The sequence below is a fragment of the Corvus hawaiiensis genome, chromosome 17, assembly GCF_020740725.1.
Source record: "Corvus hawaiiensis isolate bCorHaw1 chromosome 17, bCorHaw1.pri.cur, whole genome shotgun sequence".
Taxonomy (NCBI): Eukaryota; Metazoa; Chordata; class Aves; order Passeriformes; family Corvidae; genus Corvus; species Corvus hawaiiensis.
In genome coordinates this window covers 10,224,941-10,242,491 of record NC_063229.1, presented here as the reverse complement: position 1 = coordinate 10,242,491, position 17,551 = coordinate 10,224,941, and the positions used below count along the sequence as shown (strand labels likewise).

Genomic DNA, 17,551 nt, shown 5'->3' with positions numbered 1-17,551 from the left:
CTCAAACAAATCTAGGTTTAAACAAGGAGGAACAAGTTACTTTGCTAAAATCAGTGTCAGGGTATTTTAAATATTTTAATATTTCAAGATGAAGGGGAATAAGGGGGAGAAAATGTTGGTGAGAGTGTGAAGAGTCAGATGCTGCAAGTTACTGTAAAAGCACATAACCACTGCCCAGTGAGCAAGTCCTGAGCAGGGTCCCGCTGAAAATAACCACGCCAGCACCAGCCCAGGGGGTGAGAAAGCTTTGGCAGCTGTAGCAAGCGTAGATCTTATCCTTAGTGGGCCACTAATGCAAAAACCTCTGTGGTCTGCACCCACTAAAGCAGACCTGGATGGCAGCAAACCCATGCCAGCATCCTGCCCACAGCATGTTCCACAGGCTGCCAGCAGAGAAAGTGCATTAGGAGTATTAGTGAGATGTTTATGGGAGAAAAGCCAGTATGGATGTGCTAGCTGAGATAAAACTGACTTTGTTACAAGCACAGGGGAAAGCTGCTCAAACTCGTGTTGGAAAAGTTTTGCAAAGTTTAAGGAGGATGAGAATGAAGATTCATTTTTGACAAGCCTTTCCAGCTACTTAAAAAAAAAAGGTCTTCCAAGCCAAGGGATCAGATAAGAGCAGCACGAAGGGAAAGATTTTCTCATGTGCCATTGCATCGTAAAGCCACCTTTAAATTCAGGATCAGTTTAGAATCACAGGGAAGTGCTCTTCTGCACCTATCAGTAAGAGCTCTTTAGGAGTCTCCAAGCATTACACATCCTTTTCCTCCACCTTTCCTGTTTGAATGGACCCAGCCACCAGCTCCCTCACCTTCTTATTTCTCAAGGAATTGAGTTACCACAGTTGCTACTTTCCAAATAAGCCTTAACTTTGGTTTGAACAGTTCAAATAGAAAGCGGACAACCAGTACTTAAAAGTTCAGTACTGAAATGGTGTTGTATATACAAGGAAAGTGTTTGTGTCACTGGAGACAAAAGCCTGAGCTGCTCTTTTTCCCCTCTCCCCTACACCCATATACAAAGCATCCTAAAATGCAAACTGTGCTCCTTTCCATAAGCTCAGTTTAATATTTTTGACCTTTGATTCCCCAAAACGGTCTTCCAGTGCTTGCCCTGGAATTAGTCTCATTAAATTTTTCAATTCCCTTGATTGTCCTATTAGCAATGAACTGATGCCAAAAGAAGCAGTTTCTGTTTCATGTTTTAAAAGCACAAAACAGTTCTCGAGGCAGTTCTTGTGGCGAAAAAAGGAGGATAAAAGTATGCCTTTGGCCTTGGCTTTTTTTTTTTTTTCTCCCTTCTTTCTACAGCCCAAGCAGGTAAGAAAGGCAGGAAAATGAAGTGGTTACTCACAGAATGTTTGTCTGGGGCGGGATCTCGGGGATGGTTTCCAACATCAGATGCATGCATCTCACTGTAGTCCTGAAGCACAGGCAGCGGCTGGGGCAGGAGCAGGAGAAACCAGGCAGGAGGAGAAAATACAAAAAGCCTCCAAGAGCTGAAGGTTTGATCAGCATGGTGTTTGCTGGAGCGTATTTGCCTCAATTCTGAGCTGCAGGGAGCTGACAAAAAAAGTTTCCCAGCCCTGAGGTCCAGGAGGAGGGGACTCATCAGCATGTGTTTGCAATTAAATTAAGGCAGTTTGACAGTCCAACCGCCCACCCTCTCTGCCATTCTGCACATCACTGGAGCTCACACTGCCCCCACCCCTCTCTAATTGTGGCGCTGAAATACAAACTCTTCATTTTGATCTATTTTCACCTTGTTGCTTCTTTTGAACAGCAAGTTAACTCCTCACCTTCTCCTCGGGCATCTGTCTGAAAGCACAATGCACCTCCATGGACAGCAACCAAAAAATGACCCCGTGCTTCCAGGGCTGAGCTGGGATGCAAAAGATGCAGGGCCAAGGTTTTTATGTCCATTTTTTTGCCCTAGCACTCTCTGCAGACTAAATAGGGAGTCTTATCTAGCAGCCTGTCAAATGTATTGTGCTGTAACACTTTCAGGATAAAGGCTGTCTCTTATCACATGTAATTACAACATCAAGCAAAAATATGCCTCCAACCATTGATGTGGGCATGGGATGTTACAGATAAGGGATTTTAAAAGGGAGGTATCACTAACAGAGATAAAAAACCTGCAAATAAAGACAAAACCCCACCCTGGAATCTGTAAAGTTTCTTAGGCAGAGTGAAAGCTGATTCATTTCAAAGGCCTTTCTTTCTACAAGGATGTCATTTGGAAGAATGTCAGGATTTTTGAGAAGTTCAAGGCAACTGAGGGATGAAGAGGGAAACAAACAATAAAATCAACTGATTTTGAGCAGTAGGAAATGCAGTCCTCCACTTGTTTCTCCCCACTGGATGATAAAACTGAGTTGCAAAAGGCAGGATTTGTTTCCAGTTGAATTAATCACCTTTATAGAGAAGCTACAGTGAAACCAGCCTATCTTTGGGTTTCAAGTTATTACAAGATCCTAAATGTGTGGGTTGAGCAGGAGGGAGGTATTAAAACACATTAGGATATAAAGGTACTTGAGGAATTTCAAACACGGCACCATCTCACAGAGCCTGGAAGATCAAATGATGGTTTCCCATCAAACTGCACAGGTGCTTTGTACTGTACACTAAAAAATAATCGATGTGACAAAGCAGTACTTCACGAGAGTGACATTTAAACCTTCCCAGTTCAGATTCTCTGTCACTTGAGCAGCATTTGGGGAGAGCATTGGGTTTGGGGTTTCACCTAAAATTTTATGCCATAGAAGATAAAAGATGTTTTTTCCAGCTATAAAAGAGAATTATACTGCAGGCTTTCTGCACTTAGTCCTCAGGCAATCTGCTGTTTGTTTGCCCTGCCATTGCTTGGAAATCCAACCAAGTTCACTGAACTCATGGTTTTGGGCAGAGTGTCCTCTAGCGGCCACCCAACCCAACCCAGGCCAACCCTGCTTACAAAAATGGGTTGTAAAAGGCCAAATTATCATCTTCAGCCTTTATACAACAACTGGCAGCTGAGATCAGACTGCTCTGGGTTAAACATGACAGTTTTTAATTCCCCTTTAAGGCTTTAAGTGCATTAGAAGCACATCCTCCGTGTGCACCAGGATACGCGCGTTACATGAAAATCTTCCTGACTCAAGTTCTCTGTTCTTCCAGCCTGATTGCTCCCCACATCATCTCCTTCCCAAGCACACTGGACTCTGCTAGGACAGGGTAGCACAGCTGGTAGGAGCTGTTCTTCAAAGCTGGGAAAAGAAACAAAAACGCTCTCTCCAAACAATGCGTCAATATTTTGGAGCCATCATTTCCCCTGGCACATCTGGCCGCTCTGCAAATAGGAAGCTTTTGTTTTCTGCCTCTGTGGTGCACAAACCTTGAGCTCTAAACCAACCCTCTGCAACAACAACAAAAAAATCCTTTCCAGGTTTATTTGTATTGCGAAGAGGAGAGCTGGGCCAGGGCTCAGTCCCATTTCTGTGGAACGAGTCCGGTCTGTGGAATCGCATTTCCGAGCCCGGCTGCGCTGTGGGGGAGCAGCCTTGGGAAGGATTGAGGGGTATTTGCCCACTACTTTGTAAGGATGGCATCTTGAGCCAAGTCAGCAGATTTAACAGAGCACAGGGAGTCATTTCAGTGCAAGAAGGGAAGTTCTACAACCCACACCTTTACTGAGAGGCAGATCTTCACCTGACCTTCACCACACCTCTCCTGCCTTGCCTATCTCCCCTCATGACAAACGGGATGTTGGTGGGAGTTCTGGAACACCAGCAATCCCAGGCCCCTTACTCTCACATTAATTTCTCTTATTTTCCAGCACTGTGACAAAGTCTTTAAAAAGGAGCGTGCAACCCTGAGCAACAACCAAAACTTCTCTCCTGAACACCAGGAATGAAGTGAACACTTGTGTCCCATGCTCCAGCATTTCCAGCCTCTGCTACACAGGCTTTTCACACCTGTAGAAAGCAAGAAAGTTGGGGGGGTTCCCTCAGGTGGGGTTTTTCTCCCCTTCACCCTTTGTTTTATTTTTTAACTCTCCCTTCTGTCCCTTTTTCTGCAGTAAAATGATTTCCCTCAGGGGACCTGCCCCCTCTCTATACCCCAGGGAACTGTGATGTTGTTACGTTTTACAATGAAGTGAACATAAACATCATCTGACAAATTTAATTTCCAATACCATTGGTATGACACATCCGTGGCTTTCCAAAGCAGAAACGGATTTTCTTTCAGCACGCATCACGTGAAGGAAAACATTAACGTTGGACTAATCTCCTGTTATAGCTGGGTAAAGGACATTTATCATACACACAGATGACAGGAAGAAACATACAGACAGGCAATTATGCTATGGAATAAAGGTTAACAGATTCACTTAATTAGCAGCAGCTGTATTTGCTATTATGATCAGATTCCTACCACAGCTGAAACCAAAATATTGTTCTCAGTGCTGGAGAAATGAAAGCCTTGAACACCAGCTCTTAAAAATCCACGTTAATTAAACACTCAGACAGAGCCCAGGGACAAGAGGGGAGCTGCAGTTCACAATGCACAGAACAAACTCCTGACATGGTTGGCTTAGGCACCTCCTTGAAGTACAGAAATGGACTAAATCACCTTTTGACATGTGTTGTTTATACTCAAAACAGCCAGGGAAGTGAGTTCACTCTTTAACCACTCTGATACATTAAATCTAGATCAGTTCTGTGTGTGCTGATCCCAAAAATCATCCTGCACAACTGCATGACATCAAGGTTTGGAATTCATCAGGTTTGAGAGATCACATTCTGCAGAGTTCATCTAAAACTATGCACCTGCACCACATGATTAAGCAATTTTTCTCATGGTTTTGTGTCTTGACCTCCAATCATGGAAATAAGCACTCACCTACAAAGTATTCTAATCACAACATGATGCAAAGCCATGGTAAGAAGGCTAAAAAGTCTTTACTGAATTTATTGATACAGAAACACTTATTAATAAAGTTTAAGATGCATAACACTTCTGCATGCCTCAGGCCGGCCAAATTAACTCTCGTTTCTATACAGAGATTTTTCAGCTTACACACTCATGACTAAAGCAGCTTGAAGTTCAGTTCTTTTTGCAAATTTACTGCAGGATCAAAACGTAAAAGGAGTCACACACAAAAAAAAAGTGACAACTACTTAGAACACAAAAGGAAACAAAGCAGGTACAATTCCTGGACAGCTCACAGATCCATACAAACCCAGCTCTGCCTCAACCCCTCTGTTAGAAATGCCTACAAAACCACAGTGCAAGTGCTTGCGCACAGGGAAAATGTATTTACAACTGCCCTTTATTTACAGGCTATAAGCAATACTATTTCAGTTATATTATACATAAAATTTCTACTATCTGCTTAGATCTGTGGTTTTTTTGGACAAGGGGACAATTTGACAACCTAGAACATAAATTTCCTGTATATATATATTTATTTATTCAACCTTATCCAGGAAAAAATAGCAGTATTTATGCATCTTATAGAAAGCTACAAAAATCTAGCAAATGCAATAAAAAAGGCAAATCTGGTGAAAAATCTGATAAAATACCTTTTGCAACTGGGGCTGGGATGGGGATAAAAATGAAACAAGGGATAAATGAAAGATAATCCTCTCTCAACCAGTCAGCTTTAACAGAATCTCTGCAAGGCTTACTAACAGGAACCTGAAGTTTAATGTCATTTTTAAGGGAACTTCTTTAAAAGTGTTGTGACTAAACTGAAGGATGACCTGGCAGCCAAAAGCAGGAGGCACCCTGTACTATGGAGGGGTGTGGAAATTGTGCCACAATCCAGAAAGGCACATACCTGGCACGACACCTATTAAGCAGAATTTTCCAACCAGTAAGAGGGCACAGCCTGTAGGGAAGCACTGAGAATAATTACACACTTCTATTAAGCCTCTATTTACCACCACATTCAGGACTTGCATTTGTAGAAAGAAATTCATGGGAGTTGCCAAAATCACAGGACGGGGACGTGCACCTTTACAGGAAACCATCAGCTCAGTGGCCACAGAACGGCCCCACTGCAAATAAGGAAATCAAAATCCAAGGGAGAAAGACAGCTTGGGGGTACCATTGAGACCAGAAGTGGAGACAGGAAACCAGAGGCAAAACCCAGCCTATGACTGTGTTATGTGCCAGCAGCCACATGATACAGGATTATCAGATAATATTCCCAAAGAAACACAAAAATCCTGTTAAGCAAGGAAAAGTTCTCCACTTCAGGCTTAGACATACAAGCAACTCATTTATTTTCAAAGCCACACAGAACTTGGAAACTATTTTTCATGAAGCAAGTTGTGCAACTCAGGACCATTTGGCAATACAGTCTTCACTCATTCCTCCTCAGAAAATGAGGAGACAGCACACATGAAAAAAACCAAAAGATATCAAAGTGATACCAACTTAAGTGCTTCTGATGGGGCAATGCCTTAACTCAGCTTCATTGCCTACTGGGAGAGCCTTCCAGCCCCCCAGCTTTAGGACTATTTCACATCAACACAAACTCCAGGGTTTCTTTCCAGCCTTTACCAGTTTAGGTAGATTTTTCAAACAGGCTGAACCAAGTAAACCTCTTCTAAAGACAGTATTTTATTGTCCACAGACACCGTGGCCTCCCCATTCCTGGAACTGCTCAAGGCCAGGCTGGATAGCATTGGGAGCAACCTGGCCTAATGGAAGGTGCCCCTGTCCATGGCAGGGAGTTGGAACGAGATGAGGTCCCTTTAAGGTCCCTTCCAACCCAAACCATCCTGTGATCCTATGATTCCATAGCATCTCCTTCCATCACCATGACAGAAAGACTTGGGAATAAAAATTACAGCTCACATCCACAGAACTGCAGAGTGACAAGTCCTTCCACGTGAGCCTGTTAAAATTTCTGCTTCATTGTTGCAGGAATAAAATTACCTGCCAAGCTGAGTAATTTCATTCCACTCTTGTGCACGAGCTGCATTCCAGCCACCCTGCCACAGCAGGGGCACACACAGAGGAACACACACACCTAAGAACTGCACCAATTTGGCTCTCTAGGCTGCTTTCACATTCTGCAGACTCTCCACAAAACTCCGTTTGGCTGATTTACTGCTCAGGCTGGTGCTCTGCACCACACTCTGTACAGCCCAGACGATCTAAGTTATCTCACACAACAGCAAAACCCAGATTCTGCTTTCAGCTTTCACAAACTCACTGCTCTGCAGCTCGTCTCTACCCCTTTCCCCATTCAGAATTACTCTGTAAACATTTCCAGAGACAACAGTCCCAACCCTAACTACCCCTGCATCCTGTCAAAGCTAAACAGCTTTGCAATTCCTCACTTGCCTCCTGTGCTTTAAAAAAAAAAAAACCCACCAACTCATTCAACAGAACAGGTGTTCTCCATTAAAAACCAGCATTTTGTAAAACACTTTTCACTGAAAAATTATACATAATTTATAGGCAAAACAGACCAACCAAAGGGGAGCTGATGCTTTCCTTCTCATTCAAAATCTGGATGCCACAAGGGTAATGCCAAAAATTCTTTCCTTTCTGTAAAAGTTGTGCTTTTTCAGATTACTGGAAGAAACAAGATTTGCCAGGTCAGGTTTTAACTAATAATCTTCATCCTCCATTAAACACACACCATGGCAAACACATGGCAGGTTTAGTGGGAGAGAGCACAGACAGGAAAGGTCTTTGGGGAACTGCTTAGGAGTTTTTCCAAACTCATATTCAGTGGAGCAGCCATGAGATTTTTAGGAATATCTCCTGCAGTTAGTTTTAAGGGAATTAAATCCTCCTTTCCATAAGCTGAGCACTTCACCAACTTGCTTCCTAAGGAATCCCTGCTGTAGGATAAAACTATAGCACACAACTGAGAAGAAAGAAGGAACTCAAAAAAGCTATAATGTCGAAGTTTACAGCAGCCACATTCCCCAGCCAGCCTACTGCCTCGGGTGTCACATTCGCAGGCAAGCAAGTGGGACACGTTTGTCAAGCCCTAAGGAATACTTTATTCTCTGCCTACTTCCCGCTTTCTAGAAGAAGGAAAACTACTTTTCCCTGTAATAAAGCAAGTAATACTTCAAGGGATCAGGCAAAGGCAGGCTCAAGACCTTTTCTCTCAAAAAGTTTACAGGAGGGTCTGGCTTTAGTTCAGAGGGTTTGGTTTCCTCCTCCTCTGGCCTCTCCTCCTCGATGTCCTCGCTGTTGTTGTTGTCATCCGAGGGGTTGGAGATGTGGCTGGCGAACACCTCCTTGTCCAGGAACACGATGGTTTCCATGCGCCGGCGCCGGATCCGCCTCCGTTTGAACCTGGGGGGGTTCTTCAGCCCGTTCCCAGCCTTGCTCATCGCCTCCTGATGGATGATTTTCTTGATGGTGCCTCGGATGGCGATGCGAGCCAGGTCCTGCAGGCTGCGAACGGCCACGGGGGCTGCAACCAAACGAAACCCGTGAGCAGAGACAGAGAAACTCCCCCAAAAGTACTCCCAGGAAAAGTTCTGTTTGCTCAGATTAAATTAGGCCATTTGAATTCCCTGCTGGGATTACACAAACAGCTCTATTCAGCTCCTGTCAACTCGGATAAACTGTGTTGCAACTTTCCAAACAAAATTTAATTGTGCATTTCTCTCATTAAAAAACTTCCTACTTTGATTTCAAGTTCTCAATTATTGTAATCTTAAAGATTGTATGAATGCAGACTTAGTGCTGGGAGCTGTGACTGTTTAATGACACAGAATAAGGTATTTTCCTGTGGTAGATAACTAGACCTGAAGTCTGTTTAACTCTTCCATAAAATGATTTTTCTATTGTACAGTTCCTTCAGCTTTGCCAAGCTCTGCACTTATAAAACACAAGTACTATTTATGCTGTTCAAAAACTGCTTCAGACTTAGTGGGTGAAGACAGGCTGGAAACCACTTTGTAAAAGTAATTATAGAAACATTACAGTAAGTTCCTGTATTAAAATGCCTCCCACATTAATGGTTTGGAAGACTATTCTGTCTTCTGCACTTATTTGCTGCCAGCTCAGAAATGCAGCAAAAATGTTTAAAAAATGTATTGATGCACACAGATCCATGAACTAAAATGAATTAAAACTGATACAAAAAGTCCCTGTCCTCTGCCAACAAGTGAGCTTTCCGGGGACCTGAGTGAAGGAAGCAGGAAATAATTACATGTAATTTACATGCAGGTCTCACTACAAAGTGAGATCATGCTGAAACATGCACTTATTGGACTTTCTAGCATGCTGTACACTGTTTCCTGAGCTCCTCTCTGTCCTGCAGACACCTTTCCAGGTTAAGGCCAAAGCCTGACTAATCTCTTTATGAAAGTACCTCTGTCTTCATGTGTTCTTAAGAGGCCTCTTGACATTGAAGTCTTAATCTAAAGATTGGGGCCACTGATAGCATTTCAAACAGCTAACCAAGAACTGCACAACTTGTATCCCTCAAGCATTCCAGGTTCAGGATAATTCTGGATTGCTGAGGGTGAGAATCTTTGAGCAGATAGAACATTTGTTCACAGGTACTGCTTGTGTATTTCCCCTCCTTGTGGCACAGTGCCCGAGAACCACGACAGGATTCAATCATTCAGGACTGGAACAGAATGTGCAAAAACAAGGATAAAACACCCTGCAAAGTCCAGGTACAACTTCACAAGAAATCATTTGTGTTTAGAATGATGGCCCAGCAGAAGGTGTTCCTGTCCACAGCAGGGATATTGGAACTGGATGATCTTTAAGGTCCCTTCCAACCCAGACCATTCTGTGAGTCTGTGATTTAGAATCTAGATCATACAACTCCAATTCTTGCACAAGACAGACAACTGTTCAAAAAAAGGAAGGGCTTGGAGTAATTTTCCTTGAAAGGATTCCCAGGGATGTTACAGCTCACAGCCAAGCAGCAGAAGGAACCTCCCTCATGCTCACAAATGTCTGTACTCACGCAAGTGAACGAGCTTTGATTTTCCTGAATCTGCATGGTTTGGCTGAATCAAAGGAGCAAAAGAAACAGCAAGAATCTTCTTCGTCTCCCAGGCAGAAGGACCAGTCCGAGTTATCTTAGTCAACTGAAGCAAAACAGGTAGATTATTGTCCATTGTGGGAACTACAGTGAGATTTTTGAACAAAAAAAATGAACAAATGACTTTTCTGCCTGGACAAGTTGAAGTACTGGAAGCTGCAATAGTAAAAGGTGATAAGGAGAAACAATGGTGGTTTTTTGAAAAAAACCTGAGAACTCCTTGCAGGATTAGCCCCAAGTAACTTCATCTATTGCAACAGAGCATGGGCACTGGTAATTTGGGTCACTCTGCTTGCCCGGATCTTCCTCCAGGCTGGACCAGAGCAGCTGTGTCTGACCTCTGAGAAAACTCCTGAGTCACCACGAGCACTCACTCCTGAAAAGGTCATCGGATCAAATCTCCTACACTGACCCACTGCACAGCCTCGCACTGGGAAAAAACCCTGCACCCTGCTCCTCTCAAGTTCCCCAACAGAGGTAAAAGGTCAGGCACTTAACCCACTTTTTACTAAAAAGAACCCACTGACACTTGTAAAGAGAGACATCCTGCATGCTCTTTCACAAGCCAGTCAGGGTGCAAAATGTTTTGTTTTGCCATAAAGAACACTAAATTATAGAACTGAACAAAACCTAGCTCACATTTTTGCAGTGTCAAACTGTAATTAACAACAGATTGCAATATATGAAAGACTGCAGAACTACAAATTTCTTAAATACTAGGAATGTGCAGAGTTCAGTTTTCAGTCCTAGTGAAAACTGGTGCACTTAATTCTTTCTTCAGCCTGCTACAAGGGCAAGCTAAAGGAGCAGCTACTGACTAAACCAAGCTCAAAATTAAGAATAACTGAAATATGAGTAAAAAGGCACTCAACCTTCTCTTCTAGAGGCATGACAAGAATTCCCCCAACTTTCAACAGGTTCTTCATGTAGTCCTCGTGCTCCTTCTGGACTCCAGCACCACAGTAAACACGGTCATACTGAGTGCAGTCTGGAGAAATCTCTAAACAATTGCCAGTGACAAAGGATGGCTCACAAAATTCAAACCTGAAAGTGAAGAAGACTTGTATTAGACAAGAATATGACAATTTATCACATAGATTATTTTCACAATTCTGGAAAAATTGAACTATTAAAAACTTGGAAAAAAAAAACCAAAACAGTTTTACAGTATTTCTCCTCCAAAGCCCATCTATTCTAGACATTATTGTAACAGACCTCAGCTAGAAGTCTCAAAACCACAGAACAGTGAGGTCAGAATTCATGGATTAAAATCTCCAAAGGGTAAGGACGCATAATTTCATACTTGAGCTGCAGGTAACTCTTCAGAATGAGCTACTTTTAGTCACCTGATGCTGACTCAGTTATAAAATGCAAGTACAAATATTAGACCTGTGCTTCCAAATGTCAAAGTCTTTTTAGGACTGCACCTGGGTTTATTTTTATTTTATTTTCAAAAGCTTTTAACTGGTTTTTAGATCTGGGAATTACCACCTGATGCTACAGAAGTAAGCTGTGCTGAAGCCAATGGAAGTTTTGCCATCAGCTTCAAAAGAACTGTGATTTCACCCTTCATAAAAAAAGATCTTTTGCCTACAGCATTTCTGACTCGGTTTAAGAGAAAAATGAGTGATTCTGTGATGCCTCTGGTTTTCTTACAAGCTCCAAAACTCCCTAAGTTTTAAGCCCTACATTTAAAGGCTGATTTTGATAGGTGTTCAACACATCCATTCTTTTACAGGTATCTTGAGCGGCAGCTCAACATAGCACCTATTTATTCCTAAACACTTCCTGGAGCTTTCTGGGTTTGCAAAGAGTGCTGGACATTCAGAGCAGCCAGAGAACAGTTCCTGCACACGCTGTTCCAGGAGCACAACCCAGCAGACATCACTCAGCAATGCCAATTTTCCAGGCATGTTGATTTCTGAATTCAGCTCGCTTTTGCTCCATAGCTATATTTGTCTGGAGAGAGAAGACAGTCTTCCTTAAAACATCTACTCAAACAATAACAACATGACTGAAAAAAACCCTGTTGAGCACCATCCATGCCAGAAACCTTCAGTCTGCTGCCAACATGCAGAAAATACAACCCCCTCCTCAGCAGCTTCCCAAGGCAGCAGGAACAGCAAAAGGCTCAATAGCCTAAAATCCTGCATGTCATGATTTTAATTTTCTTCCTCCCAGGACAGGAGGATATCAGGTATTCACAGATGCTTTGCTTCCCCGTTTGAACAAACTGTGAAACTGATCCAAAAATATGACAGCCACAACTTTTACTGCTGAGGTTACTATTAGCAATGGTTATCTGGCTGGGAAGTTATTACTTGTGACAGCAGCAGAATGGAGGATCTAAGGAAGAACATAAATCAAACCCCAGGCAGTTTTAGTACCAACTTAATCATCATAAAACTACCTTCATATTTTAAAATGCCATTTTTCCTTCTTCTCAGATATAACATATTAGGCCAGCACAGAAACCACTTCATAATCTCATCACCATGCAGGCTCTCAGATCACAAGCACGACCAAGTATTGTTATTTGCAAGTTTTAAGCTGTTACTGCAAGTGCATTTAAAAATAAACAAACTTCTTCAGCTCCCTCTAAGCCCTGCAACATCAGCAGTGCTATTAAAAACACAGCAAACATTTCCGAAACTCCCCCACGACACACACCAGCTTCAAAGGTCACACACTGCAGCTCAGCAAGCCTAAGGAGCCTGAATCCTCAGATTACCCTGAATCCAGAAGGGCCACATGGGAGCAAGAACTGCCCTGAGCAAAGCCAAAAGCACAAAATTAATCCCAACAGGCATTTTACATTCTTACTTGTCAAAGCTGTCACTTGTTTTAATGAAAAAATCCAATTTCTGCTTCGCGTACTCGATCACATCAGAGTGAAGCTCCACACCGTGGTTAACACCAAAAGGACCTGCAAGTGCAGAACACCAGGGAATGGCAACAGCAGCAACACAAAATCCAGCAGGATCGATACACTTTGGGTTCCTTCCTCCAGCAGATTGTTCCATGAGTGTCAGAGTCAGTGTTTGTGTAGGGTCAGCTCTCTCACTGCTACAATGGGAATTGCAATCCTATACCTGCAATTTCTGGCAGCAAATGAGCCTCTTCTGCACAATTGATTCTGAATCATTTGCTCTTAACTATGCAGGAAACTTCTCTATAGGAGGGAAACACTGATGCCATTGCTGTGAAAGTGACCACCTGGAAAAAAATTCCAATGGCCTGCATGTTTTAGCACATTCATGTTATTTTTATACCCCCTTGCTGATATGCTAAAAATCTCTGCAATAAATCAGGAACAGTCATCATACGTTGTACCTCAACTAACAGCAAAAACAAATTGGAAAATATAGAAGTTGTTCAACACTCATGCTTTTTATTCAGAACTGACAGGGTAACTTTTGCAAAACAGAATATAAAAGCCCTGGAGCTACATATTGGTATCCTAAGTAATGCCAACAAACCTAGAAGAAAATCACAAATGGGAAATGAGAGTGAGACTTCACCCTGAGAATAAACATCCCAGCACTTAAAATTCCGGACACTCCCACAAAATTGAAGAAAGGACCCTACAGCCATTTGCTGTATCTATCCTGGCAGCACAACTCTGACTGAAACACTGCAGGGGGAATTTAAATTGTCCAATTACACTTTGATGATTTGCTTTGTGCCACTGTAGATGTGGTCACAGAATCAGTTCTGCTGCACTACAGTGCTTCCCAGACAATATTCCCATCAGTGTGCTGGGCAGTTAGGAGTCAAAAGTGGATTTCAAACATGTCTCAGTCTAGACAGAAATGAACAAAAACCAGGCACAGAGCAGGTGCAGTCACAGCTTTTTGTGGACTTGCTCAGTCCCAGTTTCAACACTGTACTCCTGATCCTGACCTGGGGTCGTGCTTAAGTGGAAACAAACCCAGCTTTGTGTCCCCACCTGCAGGAATCCCCTACAGCCACCACGACATCGGTGCCTGTTCTGATCTGCCACAGAAATCTGGGTCCCATCCAGTTCCCAAGAGAAGGCTGTGAGAATCCTGATAAATTGCCGAGCTGGATTAATACATTCTTTACTTTCCCAGCTATCTTTTTAGCTCCATTAGTGGAGGAATGCCTCATCCCTGATTTCAAAATCTCTTTTTAAAGCTCTAACACAAACAGTTAATGTGACTGAAAAGGTATTTACCCAGGATGAGTCCAACCATAGAACTCAGATAACCAGTGCCACTGCCAAGGTTCAGAAACGACAGCCCTGGTTGCAGGTCCAAAGCTTCCATCACCTCTGAGTAAATGCACGGTGCTGAGAGATGAATATTTCCGTGCTTCCATGCCAAGTCCTTGTAAGCATTGTCTTTGAACTCTTCCAGGTAGTAATCTGCCCGATCAATGGCTCGGAATGCCTGTTCCACCAGCTCTGTCCTGATGTATTGGGCCTCCTTCAGGTTATCAATTAATTCATCGTTATCCTCTCCCGCACTCACTGCGCCTCCCATCTTCAGCAGCCTCCTATAAACACTGAAAGTGAAATAACAACAAAGCAAGGTGAGGTACAGAACGTGCACTCCAACACTAGATTACGCTGCTGTACATGGAGTATTTTGAGAGAGGTCTTTACATACTCCAAGGGCCACAAGCTCCAGAAAAACCTCACCCCAGCACTCCTGTCCCCCATCCCAACAATGGAAAACAAAAGGCAGCAGAGCTGGCATCCAGTACCTGACACCAGTGGGGGAAAAAAATCACAATAAGCAATTTCAATGTGCAAGGCCTGTCTTCAAACCCTCCCACCGTTTTACCAGCACATCAGCTTTTCCACTGAACCCTTTTATATAAAGGATTATTCCAGCTCCTGTGCTTATGGGTCATTTTTCACTGCAGGCCCAAACAACAGTGCAAGTTTGGGCTGTCTGTCAGAATTCTTGTCACACACAGACTTTCTACCTCTAACAGCATCAATGGCAACTGAAAAGACTAAGACACAGGCAGGAAATCCAGAAAAATCTCAAATTACATTTCCTTTGAACATGCATCAGGATGTTGATTGCACAGAGGTTCAAAAAACCCAACAAAATTCTGACCTGTCAACCTTGCTTACTTTAGCCAATGCACTTTAGCAAATGCAATTTCACACAGCTCATCTCCAGAGCCTGAGCCACCACCATTAGTAAAGCACTTAATGACACAGACGGCAGCTCCAGAGAGAATTCCCACTGCAGCCCACAGGTTTTAAAGGAAAATGTATAGGGGGAGAAAACCACTCAAAATTAACCTCACTTTTTCTCCCCTTCTCATATGTTAAGAACAAAATCCCTTCCAGAAAGCACACCATGATTTTTCAAACGTGTTTATTTACAATGCCTTTCCCTGCTCACAGTAATAACCACAAAGCAGAAGCTTTGGAGTTCATTCCTGGGATCAGAAGATCTGCCTGCAGCGAAATTGTTGGGGTTTATTTGTTACATTCAGCCAGAGCAAATTATACACTTTCATTTTCTGAGGAAACAAAGCAAAGCTACCTGACCGCAAGGAAATTTCACAGTTGTTCAAATAACACAGCATTCTGATTACCTGTAGAGGCACACAAAACAGGATATACTTAGGCAGAGAACTCGAGCCAGTTTTTAATCCATTCATGTCTCAAACACATCAATCCAGTTCAAGACCATTAAAAAACTTGAAATAAAATGCCACCCCTCCCCTTTCTACAGTTACTCCATCATTTTATCTACAAAAAATGATTGTGTTTTATTACTTCACAGTGGGAACACATCAGGTTGAAGGCTCAGGTGGGTTAATCTACCAATTATTTTTTTCCCCTTCCTCTTACATACACAAAACCTCATTGCATTTGCAACACAGGGTTGCCTGTATCTTTGGTCTTTATTTAACATTCCACATTAAAATACTCTCTTCACCGAGGGCCTTGATTCCCTTGACTTTCTTTTATATATTTTTGTTCTTAGGCCTCCTTCATTCTTCCACTCTTTTTGCTATTTAAAAAAAAAAAAGTATAAAAATCTACATTGTTAGATTCAAGGCAAGAACAAGAAGTTGTGCCTTTAACAGTGCTCCACTTTGGATCCCCAACAAATTCCTGCTGATGTATGCAAGCCCCACTGGGACAACTGGTCTGACCTGGTTTTAGCTCAGCTCCATGGACAACAAGTGCTCTTCCATGCTCTACACCATGGAAAACAACAACAAAAACTGCTGGCTGAGACATTCTGACAATGGGACCAAGGAATATCCACAGTGTAACAGGTGTCAGTCCCTTCTGAAATCATCGCTTTTACTGCACGTTAACTTATTTCCAGTAAAATGCAGGCTTTATAGGCAGAACTTAAAACTCTGACATTCAAACTCTTCTCTTTATGTGATTGCACATCTGTGCTTCACTTGGTGGGAAATGGGAACCAAGTAGAGCTTATTTTTATTAAACTTTTCAAAACAAAACCCTCTCCCTCCGCAGCAAACCCAGGTGCATTTTCCTCACTTCTAATGCAAAACAGCGATTTCCCTAAATGTGAGCACGGACCAAGTCCACACGCAGAAATTCGGGTCGCTGCCCACAACAGAGACATCAGAGGCGCCTTTGAGTGTTCAAACATCCCCTCGTTGCCACCTTCCCCTTCGAGAAAAACAAACCAGAACACGAACCGGCCCAGCGCGACGGCAGGAGCTGCGCTCAGACGCCTGCAACAACACCTGGACCCGGAGCGGTTCCTGCCCAGGCACACCAACGCCGCCCGACGCTCAGGACAGGGCTCAAAACAATACAAAAGGCACAAAACTGCAGCTGCTCACGGCCAGCAGACCTGCGGGGAACCCCGGCCCCGACACGGCACGGGGAGCAGCCAAGGGGAGCTCGCTCAGTGATTCAGGCAACAGCGGTACCTCAGCGGATGGCTCGGCTCCGTTCGGCTCGGCGCCGTTCGGCACGGTTCGGCTCCCTTCGGCTCGCTTCGGTTCGGTTCGGCTCGGCTCGGCTCCGTTAGGTTCGGCCCGTTTCGGTTCGCCTCGGCCCCGTTCGGTTCGGCTCCGTGCTGCTCGGTTCGGTTCGGTTCGGTTCGGCTCCGCTCGGCTCCGCTCGGCTCGGCGCAGCCCAGGCCGGCGCGCTCGGGCTGTAAACACTGCCCAGCTGAGCGCCGGCCGCAGCACTGCGCACGCGCGGAGCGCACCACCGCCGCGGGTGGGGGGGGAAGGGAGCACACCACTGCTGCCCCCCTGGACCGTACCACGCAGAGCCGGCGCGGGGGGCAGGACTGTACCACGGCTGTTCCGTGAGGGGAGTCCCAGGGATGGAGCCGGCTGGAATTGACCCCATCAGATCCAGGGAAATCTTCCAGCAACTTCTCCCAGAAAGCACTCCGCTACCACAGCCTTGCCATGCACACTCAGTGCAGCGTACCAGGGCCAGACACAGACTGTGACTCTCGTTTTTCGCCGTCTGTCCCATCGCACTGCTCCTGGGAACATCTCCCCATCCCAGCGTGGATGCCTTTCCCCATTC

At 43.9% G+C, this 17,551-nt stretch overlaps 2 protein-coding genes across 3 annotated transcripts in view; both read right to left on the bottom strand.

Annotated features, from left to right (window-relative positions):
- Window positions 1-4,057, bottom strand: part of LOC125335051 (peroxidasin homolog) — a 48,117-nt gene extending 44,060 nt beyond the window's left edge. For both annotated transcript variants that reach the window (XM_048322320.1, XM_048322321.1), the window contains exon 1: window positions 1,357-4,057. In XM_048322320.1, coding sequence (XP_048178277.1) covers window positions 1,357-1,520 — 164 coding nt within the window. In that variant the 5' untranslated portion in view covers window positions 1,521-4,057. The remainder of the gene's footprint in view (window positions 1-1,356) is intronic.
- Window positions 4,058-4,926: 869 nt separating this feature from the next.
- Window positions 4,927-17,207, bottom strand: PCMTD2 (protein-L-isoaspartate (D-aspartate) O-methyltransferase domain containing 2). Its single transcript, XM_048322323.1, has 6 exons — window positions 16,936-17,207; window positions 14,228-14,556; window positions 12,853-12,955; window positions 10,902-11,073; window positions 9,952-10,075; window positions 4,927-8,436 (listed from the first exon to the last, which is right to left on the bottom strand). The coding sequence occupies exons 2-6, from the start codon at window positions 14,532-14,534 to the stop codon at window positions 8,054-8,056; spliced, it is 1,089 nt and encodes a 362-aa protein (XP_048178280.1). The 5' UTR covers window positions 14,535-14,556; window positions 16,936-17,207; the 3' UTR covers window positions 4,927-8,053.
- Window positions 17,208-17,551: the final 344 nt, after the last annotated feature.

Coding starts and splice junctions, on each gene's coding strand:
- PCMTD2 (XM_048322323.1), bottom strand. CDS start 14,534: ATGGGAGGCGCAGTGAGTGCGGGAGAGGATAACGATGAATTAATTGAT. Junction 10,076..10,901: donor TCATGCCTCTAGAAGAGAAG/GTTGAGTGCCTT, acceptor GTTTTGCTTCAG/TTGACTAAGATAACTCGGAC. Junction 8,437..9,951: donor ATCAAAGCTCGTTCACTTGC/GTGAGTACAGAC, acceptor GTTTGGTTGCAG/CCCCCGTGGCCGTTCGCAGC.